Here is a 21920-nt window from a genome sequence, read left to right as displayed (position 1 = left end):
CTCTCTTTCGGTCTCTGTGTCCTTGTATCTGAAGTGAGTCTCCTGTAGGCAACATATAGATGGGTGGGTTTTTTAAATCCAGTCTGTATCTTTCAATGGGAAAATTTAGCCCATTGACATTTAAAGTAATTGTTGATAGGTATGGACTTACTTCCATTTTGTTAATTGTTTTCTGGCTGTTTTGCAGGTCCTGTATTCCTTTCTTCTTCTCTTGTTCTCTTCTTTTGTGGTTTGATGACATACTTTAGTGGTATGCTTAGATTCCTTTATGTTTTATGTATCTACTATAGGTGTTTTTCTTTGTGGTTACCATGAAGCTTACATATAAGAACTTATTTATAACAGTCTGTGTTAAGCTGGTAACAACTTAAATTTAAATAGGTTCTAAAGCTCTACAGTTTTGCTCTCCCCACCCCCACGTTTTGTTTTTGATGTCACATTTACATCTTTTTCTCTTGTGTATTCTTCAACTAATTATTATAATTATAGTTATTTTTATTAGTTTTGTGTTTTAATCTCCATACTAGCTCTATAAGTGATTAATTTACCACCTTTACGTTAGATTATTCTGAATTTTACCTTTACTAGTGATACTTATTCTTTAATATGTTCTCTGTTACTGATTAGCACCTTCCTGTTTCAGCTTAAAGAAGTGCCTTTAACATTTCTTATAAGGCCAGTTTAGTGGTGAACTCCTTTAGCTTTTGCTTTTCTGGAAAAACTCTTTATCTCTCCTTCAATTCTGAATGCTAACTTTGCCAGATTGAGTATTCTTGGTTGACAGTTTTTCCTCTAAGCACTTTGAATATATTGTGCCACTCCCTTCTGGCCTGCAAAGTTTCTGCTGAAAAATCTGTTAGTTTTATGAGGATTCCCTTATATGGAATAGGTTGGGTTTTTTTCTTGCTGCTTTTAAGATTTTCTCCTTGTCTTTATCTTTTGACACATTAATTATAATGTGTCTTGGTATGGGCCTTTCTGGGTTCATCTTATTTGGAACTCTCTGGGTTTCCTGGATCTGGATATCAGTCCCTCCCCAGGTTGGGGAAGTTTTCAGCCATTATTTTCTTTCAATAAATTTTCTGCCCCTTTCTCTCTTATTTTCCTGGGACCCTTCTAATGTGAATGTTGGTCTTCTTGATGTTGTCCTATAAGTCCCTCAAAGTATCTTCAGTTTTTTTTCCACTCTGTTTCCTTTTTGCTGCTTTGATTGGGAGAGTTCCACTGTCCTGTCCTTGAGTTCACTGATCCTTTCTCCTGCTTTATCTAGTCTACTGTTGAGCCCCTTTAGGTTATTTTTCAGTTATTGTATTCTTCAGCTCTGTGACTTCTTTTGATACTTTCTTATATTTTCCCTTTATTGAATTCTGACTGTATTCATTCATTCTTCTCCCAAATACGGTGAGAATCTTTATGACAGTTATTTTGAACTCTTTATCAGGTAAATTACTTATTTTTGTTTCATTAAAGTCTTTTTCTGATGTTTTATCTTGTTCTTTCTCTGTTTCTTCATTTTCCTTGATTCTCTGCGTTGGTTTTTATGCATTAGATAAAACAGCCACCTTGCCCAGACTTGAAGGAGTGAGTCCATGTAGGAGGTGAACCTTATTGTTCAATCCTGCCCTAGCTCTTGGTTGTCTCTCAAACTTTTTTGATTGTTAAGTAGTCTATTTTGTTTTTAATGGATGCTAGTAGCTGAGGGTATGCCAAGACCTGTCAGTGTAGGAGAGGATCTCAGTCAGCACCTAGACCAAGCCTGATTGGAAGCTAAACCCTCAGATAACAGCTTTCAAAGTATGCAAATATATACAGTTCTCTGGGACCACAAACATAAGTCCCACTGGCAGCTAGAGCCAGGTGATCTGGAGGTGTCCCCTGGGCAGCATCACAAAATTGGTGCCTCAGAAAAATGTACAGTCTCCTTTTCTGAAGATCCCAGAGACCTGGAATGAGGCAAAGGGAGAGTGCAAAGATGGTGTCCCCTGGCCTCCATTCCCTGAGAGCACCTTTGCAGGCCTCTAAAAGTGTGCCAAACCCAAAGCCTGCCCCTCAGGCCAAAGCTCCTGGACAAGCAAATAGGCCTCTCTCTCAGAAAGATCTGCACAGTTCTCTGGGGATGGCAGCCAGCTAAGAAGTACCTTTGCATTTGTTACAGTCCCGTGGGACCTAGGAACACAAGCCCCCCTGGCCTCCAGAGCCAGGCAATCAAGTGAATCCCCTGGCAGTGGGGGGCATGGGGGCGCAGCCACAGAAAACAGGGCACCAGACACATGTACAAGTCCACTCCAGGATACACTGGTGCTCTGGAGTGTGGCAGAGGGAGAACATGAAGATAGCACCCCCCCACCCCCCCCACCCCCCCACCCCACCCCCCACCCCCCCCGCCAGGTCTCTGGAAAGGATTGTGGTCAGCCCTTAGATGTGTGTTTAATTAGAAGCCTGCCCCTCAGGCCTAGATGATAAGATAATAGGCCTCTTTCACAGAAAGGCTGAGCTCCTGAGTCTGTTGCCTCTTGCTGAGCCCTGGGGGGTGGTAGCTGGTTGAGAGTTCTTTCTCTGTTGGTTACAGGCCTATGGAACTTGGGAGCATATACTCTGCTGGCCACCAGAACCAGTCATTCTAAAGGTATCCCCTGGCAGCAGCCACAAAAATTGGGGCACCAGAGGTGGGCATAGGCTCCTTTCTGGGAGATACTGGTGAGCTGGAGTGAGGGAGAGCACAAAGATGGTGCCCGCCAGCCTCTGTCCCTAGAGGGTACTCCAGTAGGCCCTTAGACATGTGTTAGATTAGATTCCTTCTGCTCATACCAAACTTCAAGATTAGCAAATGAGCCTCTTTCACGTAAAGTCTGGGTGCCTCTCAATTAAATGCCTCTGAGCTGGTCCTTGGGGTGGGTGAGTCTGAAGATGAGTGCCCTTTAAGAGCCATTTCTCAGTTGGCTATGGCCTTGGGGGGTCTCATGGACATGGCACCATTGGTTTTCAAAGCTAGGTGTTTAGAGGGCTCACCTCTCAGGTGCAAGTCTTAAAAGTCGGGTGCCTGATGTGGGGTTCAAACCTTTCACTCCTCAGGGAGAAGCCACGGGTTTTGAGTTCCCTTCTGATTGTGTGTCACTGCACCAGGTTGGGGGCAGGAGCGGGTTGCAGAGTTTATGGCGAGATTGTGTCAGCCTCTCCTACCTGCCTCAATGTTGGTTTTTTCTCATTTGCCCGATGTGTAGGAGTTACTCAGCCAGTTTTGGGGTGTTGTTTTTCCCAGAGGAAATTGTTGTGTAATTGGCTGTAGATTCAGTGTGTCTATGAGAAGAGGTGAGTTTAGGATCTTCCCATGTCACCATCGTGAACCAGAACCACTCATCCCCTTTTTGCTGATTAGTAATTGTATAGTATGTTTCTTTCCCATACCTTCACTTTCAATACTTTTCAGCTTTTTGGAATCTTAATTTTAAGATATATTGCTTATGAACAGTTCATAGTTTTTCTATCCAGTTGATAATCTTTGTCTTTTACGTGGCCTGTTTTGTACATTTAATATAACTTCAATGTAATTTCTGGGCTGCGCCAGGAACAGTAGTAGGATTTCGCCAGGTAAAGAATGGGTGGGAAGCATCCCAGGCAGAGGAAGTAATATAACAAAGCAACAGAAATAAAGAAGTAAACTGCATAGGGAAAGCTGAGTAAATCTGCTGGGGCAGAAAAGAGTAGCAGAAGATTAGGCAGCAGAGGAGACCGTGCCCTTGTCATCATGGTGAAGAGATAGCTTTTGGCCTTCCCTCCTTGCATAGTGTGGAGCACATGCTAGAAGTGATTGAGTTCTTCCAAAACTGTGCCTGGCACTTCTGTAGAGTAAAATGAAAATACAAGATGTAGTTCTTGCAATTAATAACCAACTAATTCCATTAAAAAGGTAAGATAACACAATTAAGAGTCCAGAAAAAGGCAAAATAAGGAGATAAATAATCAAATAAAGTTAAGAATAAAGGAGATACCTGGGAAGGATTGCATCTTTCTTGTGTCTGCAGAGCTTCCTAGCATTGTTCTTGGCACTGAGAAGGTATTGGGTTGGCCAAAAAGTTCGTTCCAGTTTTTCTGTGACATCTTAGGGGGAAACCTGAATGAACTTTTTGGCCAGCCCAATACTAAGTGCTGGGAGGAGTGAGAAGCCAGGCTGACTGGAATGTGTTGGGGAAGAATAGCAGATAGAGTGAATTCTATTCTGTGGAGAGTGAAGATTGCCAGGATGAGAGGCTGGGAAGGTTTGGAGCAGGAACAGAGGAAAAATAATGTCAGCTTGCCTGATGCCCTTGTGAATGTGATTCTTGCCTTATTTATTTATTTTTTTTAATTAGCCAGGGTTACGAATTGTGGGCTGGGTCTGTGGTAATGGAATAGAATGGGCAAGACCTATGGCAATACCATAACAAAGCCTGGATATTGTCTACACAGCCCCGGCCAGCTCAGCCTTGGCTGAGTTGGGTTCTGACTGCCTTGAAAAGCCATGCTTCTTTTCTGACCCCCTCTTGCTCAGCTGCTTTCCGTACAGCTCTGGGAATGCACGGGATCGCCCTTCAGAATGAATTTCCTTAAACAAGCCTGGACTGTGTCTCAATTTTTAGTTCTCACTGTCCTTAAGACAGACAATTGCCTTGACTGAAAATGCCTCTTTTAGCTCCTGCCAGAGTTTATATTAAAAGATTTAGGTAGAGTGATGATAGTGTAACAAAATGTGGAAACAGAATTTATTACAGATATACTATAACTTATTTAAAACACCCCAGTTGTTATTTTTCTGTGTTCATATATATATATAGAGAGAGAGAGAGAGGTTTTTTCTCTTTTTTGGAATTTTAATTTTTGAATTTAGAGGTTTAGGAAAGTGTATTTGATTTTCAGAAAATGGACAGCTCTTTATGATGATACATTTTTTTAAAGCCCAATTTTCTCTTAGATTGTTTTAAATCTAGATTTTTCTTGATTTTTTTTAAAGATAACTTTTTAAGATTTTTTTTCTAACTATATTTTTCAATTCTGTGGATTTTTGGTCCTCAGGTAATTTGAATTCAAGGAGAATTTTCATAATGAATCTACTGACTTTGTACAATGAGGAAAAGCCCCTTTGCTTTCTAAATAATGAGTACTTCTGGGATTACACTGATACTTAGATTCTCTATAGAAGGGGTCCCCAACCCCCAGGCCACAGACCAGTACCAGTCCGTGGCCTGTTAGGAACTGGGCCGCACAGCAGGAGGTGAGCAGCGCGCGAGTGACCAAAGCTTCATCTGTATTTACAACCGCTCCCCATTGCTAGCATTACCACCTGAGCTCCGCCTCCTGTCGGGTCAGCGGCGGCATTAGATTCTCATAGGAGCTTGAACCCTGCTGTGAACTGCGCATGCAAGAGATCTAGGTTGTGCGCTCCTTATGGGAATCTAATGCCTGATGATCTGAGATGGAGCTGAGGCGGTGTTGCTAGCACTGGAGAGTGGCTGCAGATACAAATTATCATTAGCAGAGAGGTTTGACTGCACAGAGATCATAATAAATCATTTGCTTGCAGACTCATATCAAAACCCTATCAGCAGACTTCCCTGGTGGCGCAGTGGTTAAGAATCTGCCTGCCAATGCAGGGGACATGAGTTTGATCCCTGGTCCGGGAAGTTCCCACATGCCGTGGAGCAACTAAGCCCATGCACCACAACTACTGAAGCCCGCGCACCTAGAGCCCGTGCTCCGCAACAAAGAGAAGCTACCACAATGAGAAGCCCACGTACCACAACGAAAAGTAGCCCCCGCTTGCCGCAGCTAGAGAAAGCCCACGCACGGCAATGAAGACCCAATGCAGCCAATAAATAAATAAATAAATAAATAAATAAATAATAAATAAAATTTTTAAAAGCCCTATCAGTGAGTGGCAAGTGAAAACAAGCTCAAGGCTCCCACAGATTCTGCGTTATGGTGAGTTGTATAATTATTTCATTATATATTATAACGTAATAATAGAAATAAAGTGCACAATAAATGAAATGTGCTTGAATCATCCCAAAACCATCCCCACCCCCATCCGTGGAAAAGTTGTCTTCCATGAAACCGGTCCCTGGTGTCAAAAAGGTTGGGGACCACTGCTCTATGGGAAAGAGGTTCTCAAGGTTCTCAGTGTTTAAAAATATTCCAAGAGACACACACAAGACTAGTACTAGCTGCAGACTGTACTTAGAATCATAGAACCCTCAAAATGACTGTGGCACCAGAAATTTATGATCCATGATCTTAAATAGCTCTGTATTTTTGACAACTATAATAGGAAATGAAAAGCTACTACTATCCCATTTTTAAATAACTGAGATTTTTTAAAAAATGAATGTGAATTTTCACCTCTGGTTTAAGTGTGTATCTGATACCCCAAAGAAAACAAATCGTCACCCTTAACTTTGAAATATTTAGGTTAAAGGACAAAAATGGCACTTGGTTTGGGGCTCAAGGTTATAAGAGTAAAGAAAGTTATTTCAACACAACATAGTTATACAAAGATACTTGGAATAAATCCAGACTTTGAAGAGGATGAGTACTTTTACTTGGTACTAGGAAAAAACAGGCTGCTTCACAGTGTCCTTGGTCTTGCTGTAATAAGAAGGTGGCCGGCTGGTGTTAATAGAAAAAGGCCTGGAACATCACTTTTTTCTTCTTGGATATTTATATCAATGAACTGAAAATACCTTTAAGAGCATCCTCTTCGATGTGCTGTTATTCAGATGGCAGTGGTGATAATCATGGAAGTAGATCTGACTGACTACTCCTCAGCCTCCTATAAGGGAACTGTGTAGTGCAGCTCCGTAGGAGAGGTATATTCTGTAAAACAAATGCTGAGATACAGAGCAACCATTCATTGAGCAGGTCCTCCATAGGAGGCACTGTGCTAAGTGCTCAATACAAATTATGTCAGTTATTTCTCCCAAACCCTTGTGATATCCCTTTTTATAGATGAGGAAGGAGAGTGAATCTCAGAGAGGTTAAGTAACTTGTCTAAGGTAACCCAGCAAGTAAATGGCTGAGCTGATCCAGAGCTTGAGCTCGTTCCCACCATGCCTGAAAAATATCACCAGCACTTGGTAAAGAGAAGAGCTCAGTACATGGAAGTGCGAATTCTGTCATAGAAAAATTGTGCTCCAGGGATAGTTCTCTTATTACAGAACAGGAACAGAGTGCTGATTGGACTGTCTTGAGTATTTTTGCAGCAGTGACAAAACATCAATTCATCCCCATTTGTACTTTCTCTGTCTTGTCCCTTTTGTGCCTGAACATGGCAGTTGCTGGGACGGAGGGTGCATGGGTACTCTTACTACAGCCCTTCACTTTGTCTTCCTGTGATTATGTTAGTTGAAACCAAGAGTTAGGGTCAAGAAATTTTTATAGCTCTGAAATCTGTAGGTGATCTTAGGTTTCATTTAAGAAGTTTTGAGAGTGGTTTGACAATTACCGAATGACTTAATGCATCTCACAGTGATTAGTTTCAAGGATCTGTGAAAGGAACAAGCTCAGCACAGCCACTGGCGAGTGCCGTGGCACAGCTGCCTGAAGACACGTTTTGTTAGCAGTGAAAGACCTGTGGTCCTGAGTGCATTAGTTTGCTAGGGCTGCCACACAAAGGACCACTAACTAGGTAGTGTAAACAGCAGAGATGTATCGTCAGGTTGTCGACAGGGTTACTGCCCCCTGAGAGAGGATCTGTCCCGTGCCTCTCGCCTCGTTTCTGCTGTTTTGCTGGCAATCTTTGGCTTTCCTTGGCCTGTTGGAAGCCTCACCGTGATCTCTGCCTTCATCTTCACATGGTGTTCCTCCCATATGTCTGTCTGCCTCCAAATTTCCCATTTTATAAGGACACCAGCTATTTAAGGCTCATCTTCATAACCTCATTTTAACTTCATTATAATCCTCTGTAAAGATCCTGTCTCCAAATAAGGTCACAGCCTAAACTACTGGGGGTTAGGACTTCAACATATGAATTTTAGGGGGACACATAACACTAAATAAGTGTTAACAACTGTGTGCCACATACACCCCTTCCCGCAGCTCCACTTGCATTAGCTGAGGTGTTATCGATAGTACGTAGGTCCAGTTTATTGAGTGAGTTGTAGTTAGTAAGATGTCTCTCCTTTTCAGAATAATACCAAAATAAATACAACTCTACAATGATTGGAATTTCTCCCTCTGCCAGCCTGGGACTGCTTTGGGTTTGGAACCGACAGTGGGGAATTTGACACTGTCGGCTTCCTTCCTTGCACTGCCTTTCTCCCCCTCGCTTCTCCTGGTTTTTACCCTTCCAGGATCAGGCCTAAAGGGGCTTAAGGGGAAAAGCCAGCTGGGATGTTTGCATCTGGCGAAGGCGCCCCCTGGGTGGCGGATGTGGTTCTCTTTGGTAGATTCCAGGGAGACCCTACAGCTGGGGCTTCCCCCTTCAGCTCCCCTGATGCAGTAGGGCCTCCCCTCCAGCTGACCCTCTCACTACACACCCTTGGCCCCTAGCTTTTGGTGTTCCACTTCTCTGCTGGTTATCTTCATCCCTCTGCGCAGAACTCTCTGGGGAGGCTATCTTTTAAGGCAGCCAGCCCCATGCTGGCTATGTTCCATGGGGCCTGGTTTGGTCCTTGGGAAACACGCACCTTTGCTGTCAGTGGAAATAAGAGTCTACTCCCAGCGCAGCCTTTTTTTTTTTTTTTTAATTTATTTATTTATTTATTTATTTATTTTTGGCTGTGTTGGGTCTTCGTTTCTGTGCGAGGGCTTTCTCCAGTTGCGGCGAGCGGGGGCCACTCTTCATCGCGGTGCGCGGGCCTCTCATTATCGCGGCCTCTCTTGTTGCAGAGCACAGGCTCCAGACGCGCAGGCTCAGTAGTTGTGGCTCACGGGACTCGTTGCTCCGCGGCATGTGGGATCTTCCCAGACCAGGGCTCGAACCTGTGTGCCCTGCATTGGCAGGCAGATTCTCAACCACTGCGCCACCAGGGAAGCCCCCAGAGCAGCCTTTTAAACTCTGCTGACAGGTAGAGACAGCTCAGCCATAGCCTGTCCCCTTTAAAGTTACTTTTCAGGCTTGAGTCAAATCTTGGTCTTTGTCGCTTCAAGTCCAGGAGATTCTGGGCCTGCTTCTTCAGGTGATTCCCTCCACTTAGTTTGAGGTGAGGGGTTGCGTTCTCCTCTTTTCCTCTGTGGGCAGAGGTGGTGGGGGACACAGAGCACACTTGACACTCTCCAGCAACATACCCTCTTTGGGCCTTTATAATTTGTTTTGTTTTGATTTGATGTTTTTGTACTGTTTTTGATTGAGATATAATTGACATATAACATTATATTAGTTTTAGGTGTACAACATAATGATTTATATATTGCAAAATGATCACCACAATAAGTAACATCTATCATAATATATAATAATGTATATAACATAGAACATCTATTTCGTCATATTTAGTTACAAAATTTTATTTCTTATGATGAGAACTTTCAAGCTCTATTCTCTTAAAAACTTTCAAATATACAATACAGTATTATTAACTGTAGTCACCATGTGCTGTACATTACCTCCCCATGACTTATTTATTTTATAACTAGAAGTTTGTACCTTTTGACCACCTTCACTCATGTCACCTACCCTCCATGCCTTTACAACTTCTGCTTCTCAGAGGCAGGGGGAGACTGACTGGCTAAAACAGCAAAGTCAGATAGGGCTAAACCCTTTCCAAACCCTGCATGGAGGCTCTGTTCTTCTGACATCTCTGCAGGCATTCACTGAGCCACGCCCTGGAGGGCACTGGTCAGTAGCTGAACAGTTAAGGGAGAAGGAAGACACCCAGACGTCCATGGTGGGATGGTCTCATTTGCAGAGGAGCACAAATGACCGTTTACTTATATATATACTTATATACAGACAAGGGGTTTGAGTCACGGAATGTGAGTTCTGACCTTGAAGAGAGCATCCTTGCATTGCAGTTATCACAATTAAACATCATGAAACACACCTTAACATAAAACTTATTGGCCTGTTTTGTCAATTTATAGAAAACTTTAGCTGCTTAGGGGTTTCTGTAACACATTTGGATTTTCTTAGTGAAGAACCAACCTGTCACAGCTCCCTGTTTTTGCCCATGTGACTTCATACAGTATCTCTGAAGAATATCTTATTCTGGCAGGGAGAAGAGAGTAGGCTGTGTGTGTGTGTGGAATCCAAAAGCAGCATTGTGTTCATTGTTTTACTCTGCAAAGATCATTCTGTTCTAAAGATATGATATAAATGATGGTTCTTTGCTGTATTTAATTTCATTATAATAGAATTCATTCTCTACATTAAAATAATAGGTGATTATTTCAATGCTAAAGTATATTATATGTCTATAGAGCATTCAGAATTGAATAATAAAAGATTAGTTCAAGTTCATAGCATTCTACTTGAATAATTATGATTTATTCACCTATATAATACAAAAGTACTGATTCCTTTGGTCTTTTTAAAAAATTAGGTAATACTCAGTGGAAGAGATCACACAATAAAGACCCAAAGTTCACAAAATGTGATAGGAATTTAAAGAGTAAAAGCAGACGGGCAGATAAGCACTATTAAAACCAGCCTGTAAAATTGAAAATAAATATTTGAATTCTTTGAATAAAAAGTCCAGAATAATTGTGAAAGGGTGATAATGCATGAAGTAATCACTTTTGGTGTGTGACAGCAGCAGTGAGACAGAGAACCTGAAGGCCTTGTGCTGCTGTCACTGGGGGAAAGGAGAAGGCAAGCCCGGTGGGTAATTCTTTCCACTTTAGTTCTTGGCCATAAAGAGTAAAATGGGAGTATATAGGCAACATAACAAACCACTAAACCTGCAAGTAAACTTTGAGACTAGGAAACAAACACAGAAATAAATTACATCCTATTAATAGGGCAAAGAGAGATTTTTCATTCCTTAGATAGTATATACTAAATTATAATAACTAAAGTATCTTTAGTTGTAAACATCAGTTGGGTTGTGGTGTTACAATGAAGATAGAGTATGAAAGAATATTGTTAAGACAGAAAGGTTTGCTTTTGGTCATAGGGCATTTTGTACATATATAGATATTTAGTATTTATCTTGGGTCATAGCACTTATTTATTTATTTATTTCCAATTGTTTGTTTTAAATTAATACCAGTGATTCTCCTTTACAAAATTGGCTTTTGCATTTTTAAAACTTTCAGAAATAATTTTAGAAATACCTTCCCAATGACAGAAAATTATCACCAGTATGAGATTTCCAACTAGCCACGTTCTGTGATGTTGTTTCACTTCCTAATGCACCACAGGAAGCTGGTTTTACTCTTATGAAGAGTATCTCACTCATGCTCACATCCTACTCGGGGGTTAGAAGCATGCAGCTACTGTTTGTCCTCAAAGCTTTTTGGAAGAATGTGGCAGAGAAACCTTAAATTTTAAAAACCCTTTTTATATCCATTGGTTTAATAATCCATTCAGCTAATATTTGTGACATGAAGCATGGAATATTCAGACACAGAGATGGTTAAGACACTGTCCCTGTATCAAAAGAGCTCAGTCTTCTGGGCTGAGTTTCTTTTTTTCCCATACGTTCACAAAAATTTCTTACTTTACGTAAATCCAGGCTTGGTTCCTGTTGAATATTTTACTATTTTGAGACATTTTATGGCTTCTTGCTCTGTAGTGCAAAGCATTAATAAACTAAGTATCTTTCATGATGCTGTGTTTGTTAGACCTTTTTCTTTATGTATGACCACGAAAGTCAGTGAAGTGGCAGCTTAATTATCTAAGTCATAGCTCTGGCTTTAATGTTTCTTCATATTCTTGCAGCCTCACAGGTGCTTTTCAACCAGACAAGTGAATCTTCCAACTTCAGTGTGAAATCATCAAAAACTCCAGTTTCCCCAGTCTCAAAGATGACAGCTACCACCTCGAAACCCATAGCAAAACCATCAACAACTGCAGTTGCCTCAGTCTCAAATAGTGGGACAGCCGCCACCTCAAAATCCATAGCAACGTCTAAAATGATAACACCAGCGGTCTCAACAAATATGACTTCCACCACCTTAAGGTCTACACCCAAAATAACAAGTGTTTCACAAAATACATCCCAGATATCAACATCCACAATGACCACAACCCACAATAGTTCAGTGACGTCTGTTTCTTCATCAGTAACAAGTATGTATAAAAATGGACCTATTTTTCCTATGCTGAAAAAATAGTTGTTAAAATGCCACATTTATATCATTCCATTCTGCAAAAATGTAGAAATTTAGACAATTATTTCTCATTTCCTAAATAAATTAGTTGTAGAGATCAGGAAAAGAGTCAGTTGACTTAGTAACTATCTTGTCCCTTTAAAAAAATTAGTTTCCAACTTAACCATGCCAAATAATGACTGTATGAGATCCATCTGTAAATAAATAATTTATCCTAACATGGGATTTTATTTTGCATGGTTTGAAAACTTGTCATACCTTTAACTCTTTGAACCTCATTCTAGAAAGGAATTAGGCAGGCTCAGTCTCCATGATTTCTAAACCTAAATCATGTAGAACTTTGCTTTTAATTTACTTGTGCCATAAAGATATTTTTTAATGGTATTAGATATAGTCACATATGTAGTATTAGTCTCAGCACTCTTTATTTTTTTGCATTTGTTTAAAATATAATGCCTGTGAAACCATGAATTCAAAAACCTTAAGATTCTATTTTAAGTTATCCAAAGTTGAAGTTCTGTTTAAAAGCTAGTGATTACATTTGTCAGAACAAATAGCAGACTTCATGGTTTCTTTTGTGTGTTTTTATATACTTCTATTCCAAATAGTTTATTACTACAATGTATGTATTGAAATCAACTTTAATGTCTCAGGGGCTCTTGACTCCATAAAATTAAAGTAGTTAAAATTCCCAATTTATTCAAAAGGAGAAATTTCAATTAGAAACATTTACTCAAATTGGATCCAGTTTCAAGATTTCAGCTGTTACCCAGACCTGTTTTGTTTAAGGCATGAACTCTTAAGAAAATTCATAAAAGAATTAACCAAATCTTGCTGCCTCTGAGGTTTTGGTAGACTATCCAAGCCCAGTCTCACCTTAAGATCTTGGGGTTATAGGCACTGGGGGTTTAAGGGATGTGTTGGATCAAGTGAAGAAAACTAGAATCAGGCGGACACTAGACACAAAATCAGCTGGAGAGCACCTTGATGTGCTTAAGATTCCCCCTTGTCCCCAGATCAGCATTCTTACATAGAAATTCAGAATGTTTTAGCTTATTACAATATGTTTAAAAAGCACTAAAGCCTTATTTTTTTGTTTTCTTCTAGTCACAGCAACTATTATTTCTAAGGAAAATAAAGGATCAAAATTTGATACTGGCAGCTTTGTTGGTGGTATTGTATTAACACTGGGAGTTTTATCTTTTCTTTACATTGGATGCAAAATGTATTATTCGAGAAGAGGCATTCGGTATAGAACCATGTAAGTTTTGATTGGCCAGGACTTTTTTATTATTATTAATTCTGTATTTCTGTATTTAAATATCATGACAAAATATCAGAGTAGAGCCAGTGTTCATCTCAGGGATTAATAATTTATAGATTTATGAGTTATATTTCCATTAATCCTCTATGCCCAAAGCAAATTGTTTATGTACAAGCTTGTGATTATAATTATTTGCAAATGCAAATGGATATACCTATAAACATGATTGTATTTTATTAGTGTCATACTTTTTTTTTTTTTTTTTTTACCAGAGACCCAAGTTTAGTCAGTCCTTTTCATTTGCTTATACCTCTAATTGCAAGAAATACCATTATCAGTTCTCCTGAGGCTGTTGACCTCGTGTTACTGACAAACACAAGACACACTAAAATAACATCCTCAATAAAAACGTGATTTTTGCTTTCTGTGACAAAGAAAATAAAGAAATTCTTCAGACAGCCTCATTTTCCCTGATACTGAGTTGTTAGTATAATATACATTATCAGTTAATCTGTAGTAAAACTGTCTTTTCAGGTGAGCTTTATCAACAAGTCCCCAACAACAAACTATGTCATTCTATAGGTCTGATGGTTTTTGGAGGTATCATCTCCCAATTTTTGTTATTCCAACAAAGTCCTTTTGGTTTTTTTCTTTTGAGCCTTATATGTACAAGAGTGAATCCATTCTTTTGATTGTTAATGTATATATAAAATAAATACCATAGAATAGATGACCATTTTCCAAAATTTGTTTAAGTTGTCGTATGCATATGTGTCCCACACAGAGTTTCCATGTCAGAAACACTTGGGAAATACTAATTGAGCAAAATAAAATAGAATAGGTTACTTTACTATAAGAATACTGTAAGCCTTTGATATGTTGATGTACATTATGAATTTTTAGGAGGAGAATATAGTATGAAAATATGTCTCAAATTTTTCATTGAACTAAGAAAACCAGACTTTAAAAAAGTATATTTGAATTGGAAGTTACCTTCCACATACAGTATCCATCATATCGAACTTACTTTAAAAGCGCATCCAGGTGGTGTTTTGTCAGATTACAAGCACATTCAGAAACATTCATTCTTTTCTCTTTTAGATCAACCCGTAAAAGAAAAAAATACATGAAGGAAACTGATTAAACAGAGTTGACTCTAAAAATGCTTTAAAATTTGAAATATTTTTTAAAACCACTGTGTTTCTAGAAATACTTTCATCTGTTTTCTTGGTAAATTTCACCAGTTAAACAGAAGGCACATTTTGATTATAGTAAATTTAATGTAACTCCTTTTTTATAATATCAATATTTATTGATATACTTGAGGCTATAAAATATTGAAGGAATTAAATTTAAATGTGCTGTTTTCATTTTAAAGTGCCTTAACTACGAAGTATATAATTTTAGCTTTATGGACTTTTTCCTCACGTGTACATGACCACATAATGCTGCATGCCCTGTGGAGGACATCAGAGTCCAGAATCCCCATAAGTGTAAGGACAGATCTGTGTGGCATGTAAGGAAGGCAGTGTGACTCTAACAGGAGTCTTATTCATATCAGAACCAGTAGATGGTGAAAACACCATATTTAGTTGAGTCTAAGTACACATTTTTGTTTTTGTGTATTTCCACATTTTAACACCTCTGAAATGGATGTATCTTACAGTCTATGGGATGAGAAAGCATTGTGTTGTAGTTTAATAGGCCATGTTTTTCTTAGTGCTACATTTTTTAAAGAGTGCCTTTTAAAGCCAGTAGTTCCTTTGAAGTTATAAATAATGACATTCCATAAGTAAGGACTTAATATTTGTCCCATTAAGGAACCTGAGACCTTCTATATCTAGTAATTATTAGCATTTCTAGTTTTCATTTATTGGATAATAACACTGATTATAGTGTTAGCTCCTGTGTTTCTTAGAGTTGCATGGAGAGACAGTGGAGTGAAGTGGTAAGAGATGGGGTTTGGGGCAGACAGACTTAATTTTGATTCTGGTTCTACTGTTGACTAGCAGGGTGCCTACCCATGTTTATATAAATGACGTAGCACAGTGTACAGTGGTCAAGATGAGAGGTCACATGCTTGCTTAGCTTCTGATCTTCTGTGAAATGGAATTGATTGATTAAATAAATAACATTTTATATATATATTTTAAGTGCCCTCTCTCTGCTTAGGGCTACCGTGATGATTAAATGAGATATGGATGTAAAGTCTGTAGCATAACACCTGGCACATAGAAGATGCTCAAGAAATGATCGTTGTTTTGGTTGTTTTCTTTTTTAAAGAGGGTTATAATAGCTAATTGATGAAAAGTCACACAGCCACTGCAGAGATTTGAGCGTAAGTCCATTTCGCAACCTGAATACACTGCTTGAATCCTTAACCAATACAATATACCAGGTATTTTTTCTTAAGAAACTTTACACAAAGCAATGACAGTTTTGATTCTGAAGCTTGAAATTTATTGCTTAAAAATATGAACTAAAAGTAGTTTGATACAAATACAAAACATAAAGTAATTTTAACTTTTGATATATTACAGCGATGAACATGATGCCATCATTTAAGGGACTCCAAGGATCAATGGAAAGAAGATTGATACAACCCTATCAATTAATTTTGATTTATTATTACTTTAGAACAGTATTCTCTTCTTGAAAATAGCATAAACAGGCCATGAATATAATATACAATGTATTATATAAATATGTAAAGATTCCTCATGATTGCTAAAGGTAAAAAGGGTTTGCTTTGGGTTTTTAAATGAACATATGTAGCATACAGTTAATGCAATGGTTATAATATTCACTTTTAGAAAATATATAGTAACACAAGTCTTGTCCCATTTTTTTGTGGCATTGGTCGCATAGGGCCAGTAATTGGAAAGTATCATCAGTGAAGGGTATGATGCCATGTGGTCATACAAATAAGGAGCTTATCTTGGCACTCAGGATTTTGATGTCTTTGTTGGTCACACAGAGAACCTCAGTGCTATTAAGAGCTGGATATATCCTAATTACCATTGCCACATAGCAGAAATTATATGAATAAGCCAAGTCTTAAGCATAATTTTAGTTAAAGTGTCTCTTCAGACACTTATTTGGTTTAGAAACAAAACGCATGCCCTCCCCCACCAGAAAAAAAAAAAAAGTCAAATAAAACTAGAAACAATATGTGGGCTTATCCCTGTTAGAGAGCCATTGGAGAGCCTGTATTTTTAATAACTTCTTTTGCGCTTTCAATGGCAGTTGATTAATTGCTTTTTTTTCCCTCTGTAATTTCAGTAAATTGCAATGTTTAACATAATAATGTTTTAAAGACTTAGTTATTAGTGTTAAATGATAAGTTAGATTATTTGCTACTGTGAGAATACTGTCACCACTGGAAATTGCTTTACTTCATGTTCAGCTGTTAATCTTATATTTAGTGAATATTTTATTTTTAACAGATGTAGAACTGCTTTCAATGTCTAGAAATGGTTAACGTAATGTAAACACACCTAGCCTTAAAAAAGAAAGACTCATATGATTTCCAAAGCAACATTTAGAACTCTCTTTAGTCCAAACGATAGATGAATGCTGTTTATCAGGCCAGGGATTGTGGGGCTCCCCTCAGGCTACTAAACCTACAGGATGAGATTGCCACATTTTCTTGCACTGTCAATGTTACTCAAAGATTTGGGGAAACAGCATTTTTATACTAAGACACCAATGTACTTTGGAATAAATTCGTGCGGAGTTTTTAAGACAGAAAAGTTCCTGCTTCCTTATTTGGGTCCTCTTCCTCCCGTGCTGACGAGGGGAGGCACGTTCAGATGTACCATGTTAATGGAGAGGAAGCACGCGATATTGAGGGACACCATTATCAGCCAGCATATTTTGGAGTGTTTTCAGCTTTACAGTTTATATTCCAGCACTCAAAACTCAGGGTCAAGTTTTGACAAAAGAGGTATTTAGTCATACTGTGTACTAAGATATTGCTTCTTCTATCTTAGATGGTCACAGTAAATCACACCAATGTCTGACAGTCCAAAAATGAGCTAAGAAGTCCTAAAAAATATGTCCCTACATTTAATAGGAATTAAATGTAACTTTTGTGATCAGCTTTTGGTTTGCAGAGAATCAAGAATTCTGATATAAAAGGATCATTTCTACTCACTGTGCATTATGGTCAATTGATGTGATGAAAATGAATAATAAAAATTATCCAGAATATGGATATGACAGGATGGATGGATGTGACACGTGGAATGTGGAAGAAATATTAGGAAACACATGTGTTTGCATTAGTTTGAAAAAAGATGTGGGCTGATAAGTTGTATGTTACTAACTTAGCCATAACTGGTCTTTTAAACACTGCTTCATTTCTTTGCAAAATATACTAAAGATACGTTTTATAGTAATGGGGGCTTTCTAAACTTAATTTGTCTCCTGCATTCTTGATATTTCAGTACTTTAAGTCAGTCAGAACTTTGTAGACAGGACTGAGCTTTTCTTGAATACTTGTTTCTTAGCACTTTGAAAAATATAAAACCACTTTTTAAGTACTAAATGTCATTATTTGCCTTTAAAGTTTCCTGTGCTTTAGGTTTGAAATATTTTAGTTATGTCTTTTTTCTGTATATAAGTTGTATAATTTGTTACTTTCAAATATCAGTACTTCAATGCAATCAGGTGTTGGGGGTTTTTGGTTTTTTGTTTTGTTTTTGTTTTTTGGTTATCTGCAGAAATTGAGGGAAACAGCTATATAAACCAGTATTTCCCTTTGGAGCACATTTCCTAAGCGTAAATTTATCTTCCTCATTATGTTTACTTCAGCAAATGTTCAGTTTTATTTGCATTCTTTGAGAATGTATTTACTTGAAGATAAAAGCAATTCAGATGTATGTATAAATATTAGGTAGAATTCAACCTGTGATTTTAAAATTTCCTTGGATAATCCATAGAATGAATAATTCAAATACAGATAATGAGAGCTGGCAGTATATTACAGTGATAATTTTGTATTTTTCAGGAAAAAAAATGTAAAGCAAATTTCTGTTACTTTTTTTTCTTTTTATTACAATGACCAACTTTTGGCATTTTGTTGTTACTGAGATCTATTTTTAGAATAAAATTTTGTTCTTTAAGAGTAGTATGTGGTTTTGCTTCATTTTATCAAACTCAAGAGAAATTAACAAATAGAAAATGCCCAGAGTAAAAAGGCAGACTGTGGGGGCTAAACTGACACTGTAAGTGTGGTTGCCTGGTTCAGCAGCAGCGGGAACATCACCTGGAAACTTGTTAAAAGTGCAAATTCTTGAGTCCCATCCCAAACCTACTGAATCACAAACTCTGTGGTGGAGCCCAGCAGTGTTTTAGCAATCCTATCAGGTTATTCTGATGAACACCAGAGTGTGAGAGGCACTACTCAAAGGATTTTCATTTGAAGCCATTTATTTGTTCTTCTGGGTAGAACTTTTAATACAGGTATATTCAGGACTTCCCTGGTGGCACAGTGGTTAAGAATCCGCTTGCCAGTGCAGGGGATACAGGTTCATGCCCTGGTCCGGGAAGATCCCACATGCTGGTGGAACAACTAAGCCTGTGCGTCACAACTACTGAGCCTGCACTCTAGAACCCGCAAGCCACAACTACTGAGCCTGCATGCCACAACTACTGAAGCCTGTGTGCCTAGAGCCCGTGCTCTGCAACAAGAGAAGCCACAGCAATGAGAAGCCCACACACCACAATGAAGAGTAGCCCTCGTTTGCCACAACTAGAGAAAGCCTGCGCACAGCAACGAAGACCCAATGCAGCCAAAAATAAAATAAAATAAATAAATTTATTTTTTAAAAAACCAGGTATATTCGTGGTAGAAATTTAAAAATTACCATTCCTTATGTAAATCAGCTGCAAATGCATTAACGTATAGTATGGTATTTTCAACACTTCTTTTCCTTTACAACTGGAAATAATTTAACTATATCTAAGGATGACTTATATGTTATTATAAGATAACCAAGGGGAAAAGGTGCAGTCTTCAGAAAATTTATATAATAAAAAGTACTCCTACAGCAATATTTGTACACAATTCTTCCTCCCTCCCCATCATTACTTTGGCTTTACTCTGGGCAAAATTACTCCCCCAGCAACTTCAGGCTTGGATGTGTGTCTTGTTTGGGTCAACAATGGTATGAGTGTAGCTATAATAAACATCACATCTGTCCAGAAAAAAATACCTTTTTAAGTTTCAGCTAATTATTGAAGTATGTTATACATACAAAAAAAAAAAATGCAGATTGTCTTCACCAAGATGGCAACAGAAGCACAGCTAATAACTATTCATGCACTGAGAGAATCCTGGAACGCAGGAGTGAGGGTGAAGCACACCCCCTTGCACCACAGAAACCAAGAGAGACCGCATTAAAAAGGTAAGAGGAGTGGCTACATGGTGACTGCACTGCCACTCCCCCCAGGCTGGCACAACACCAAGCCAAGAGGTCTCCCTTGAGCCTCTGCTTACCCCATTTGGAAAAGAGCCCAGAGTGGACATCTAGCTCCCCCAGCATTGTGGGTCACTTCTTGGGAGCCCCCACTCCAGTCTCACCCCATGGGAATTGCAGGGAAGTCTGTGGGGCTTGACCACCAGGACTCTGTGACAGAGACGAGGGGAAGGGCTTGCAATAACCAACACTCAGAATGTGGCAGACCGAGTTCCAACCTGCAGCATGCAGGTGTAGTCCCAGCCAGCAGCTTGGCTCACCGGCAGAATCAAGTTGGTGGCACAGTCTAACCAGGGAACTCAGTGGGGTGCAGGTCTGCCTGATTTGGGTCCTCAAACAAAGAGACTTAGCAGCCCTGGAGCCTGGTCTACCCCAATCCCAGAAAGCTGAGTCATACCCTGGTCCACTGCTGAAATGGAAAAAATAGAAACATACAAACTGCCTAACTGAATTCAGAAGAAATAGAAATCTGCACAGACCAATTATTAATAAGGAGACTGAATCAGTAATCAAAAATTTTCGAACACAAAAAGACCAGGACCAGATAACATCACTGGAGAATTATACAAAACATTGAAAGAAGAATTAATGGCAATCCTTCTCAAACGCTTCCAAAAAATCAAAGAGGAAGGAACACTCCCAAACTCATTTTATGAGGCCAGCATTACCCTAATACCAAAGCCAGAAAAGGACACTACCAGAAAAGAAAACCAGAAGCCAATATCCCTGATGAATATAGAGGCAAAAATTCTCAATAGAACATTAGCAAACTGAATTTAGCAACACACAAAAAGGATCATTCACCATGATCAACTGGGATTTTTATCTCGGTGATGCAAGGATGATTTAACATATGCAAATAAGTCAGTGTGATACATCACATTAATAGAATGAAGAAAGAAATATCATCTCAATGACACAAAAAGCATTTGAAAAATTCAACATCCATTCATGATAAAAAACAACATTTTAGGTATTAAGGAATGTACCTCAACATAATAAAAGTCATATATGACAAGCCCACAGCTAACATAGTCATTAGTGAAAGGGTTGAAAGTTTATCCTGCAAGATCAAGAACAAGACAAGAGTTCACTCTCACCACTCCTAGTCAACACTCCTATTCAACATAGTCCTGGAAGTCCTAGCCAGAGCAATCAGGCAAGAAAAAGAAAAGGCATCAGAATTGGAAAGGAAGAAGTAAAATCGTCCCTATTTTCAGATGACATGATTTTATATATAAAAAAATCCTAAAGACGCCACCAAAAAACTTTAGATCTATTCAACAAATTCAGTAAAGTTGCAGTATACAAAATTAACTTTCAAAAACAGTAGCATTTCTATACACTAACAATGAATTATCTGAAAAAGAAATAAAGAAAATGGTCCCATTTACAATAGCATCAAAAACAATAAAATACTTAGGAATAAACTTAACCAAGGAGATGAAAGATCTCTACTCTGAAATTATAAAACACTGATGAAAGAAATTGAAGAAGACACAAATAAATGGAAATGTATCCTGTGTTCCTGGATTGGAAGAGTTAATATTGTTAAAATAGCAACACTACCAAAAGCCATCTATGTAATCCCTACCAAGATTCAAATGGCATTTTTTTACAGAAGTAGAAAAAAAATCCAAAAATTTATATGGAACCACAAAGACCCCAAAGAGCCAAAGCAATCCTGAGAGAGAAGAACAAAGCAGGAGGCATCATACTTCCTGATTTCAAGCTATATTATAAAGCTATAGTAATCAGGGCAGTATGCTACTGGCACATAAAAACAGACACATAGAACAATGGAGCAGAATCCAGGTCCCCAAAATAAACCCCTGCATATATGGTCAAGTAATATTTAACAAGGGAGCCAAAAAATCTCAATGGAGAAAAAGTCTTTTTGATAAGTGGTGCTAGGAAATTTGGACATTCAC

At 38.6% G+C, this 21920-nt stretch overlaps 1 protein-coding gene across 1 annotated transcript in view; it reads left to right on the top strand.

Moving 5' to 3' along the window:
- TMEM123 (transmembrane protein 123) overlaps window positions 1-18639 on the top strand; it is a 78755-nt gene extending 60116 nt beyond the window's left edge. The window contains exons 3-5 of the mRNA XM_082340055.1: window positions 11852-12202; window positions 13351-13504; window positions 16048-18639. Of these exons, the coding sequence (XP_082196181.1) occupies window positions 11852-12202; window positions 13351-13504; window positions 16048-16072 (530 nt within the window). The 3' untranslated portion in view covers window positions 16073-18639. The remainder of the gene's footprint in view (window positions 1-11851; window positions 12203-13350; window positions 13505-16047) is intronic.
- The last annotated feature ends 3281 nt before the right edge of the window (window positions 18640-21920 follow it).

Source organism: Balaenoptera borealis (assembly GCF_965194805.1).
Source record: "Balaenoptera borealis genome assembly, chromosome: 11".
Taxonomy (NCBI): Eukaryota; Metazoa; Chordata; class Mammalia; order Artiodactyla; family Balaenopteridae; genus Balaenoptera; species Balaenoptera borealis.
This window is presented reverse-complemented; position numbering and strand designations above follow the sequence as displayed.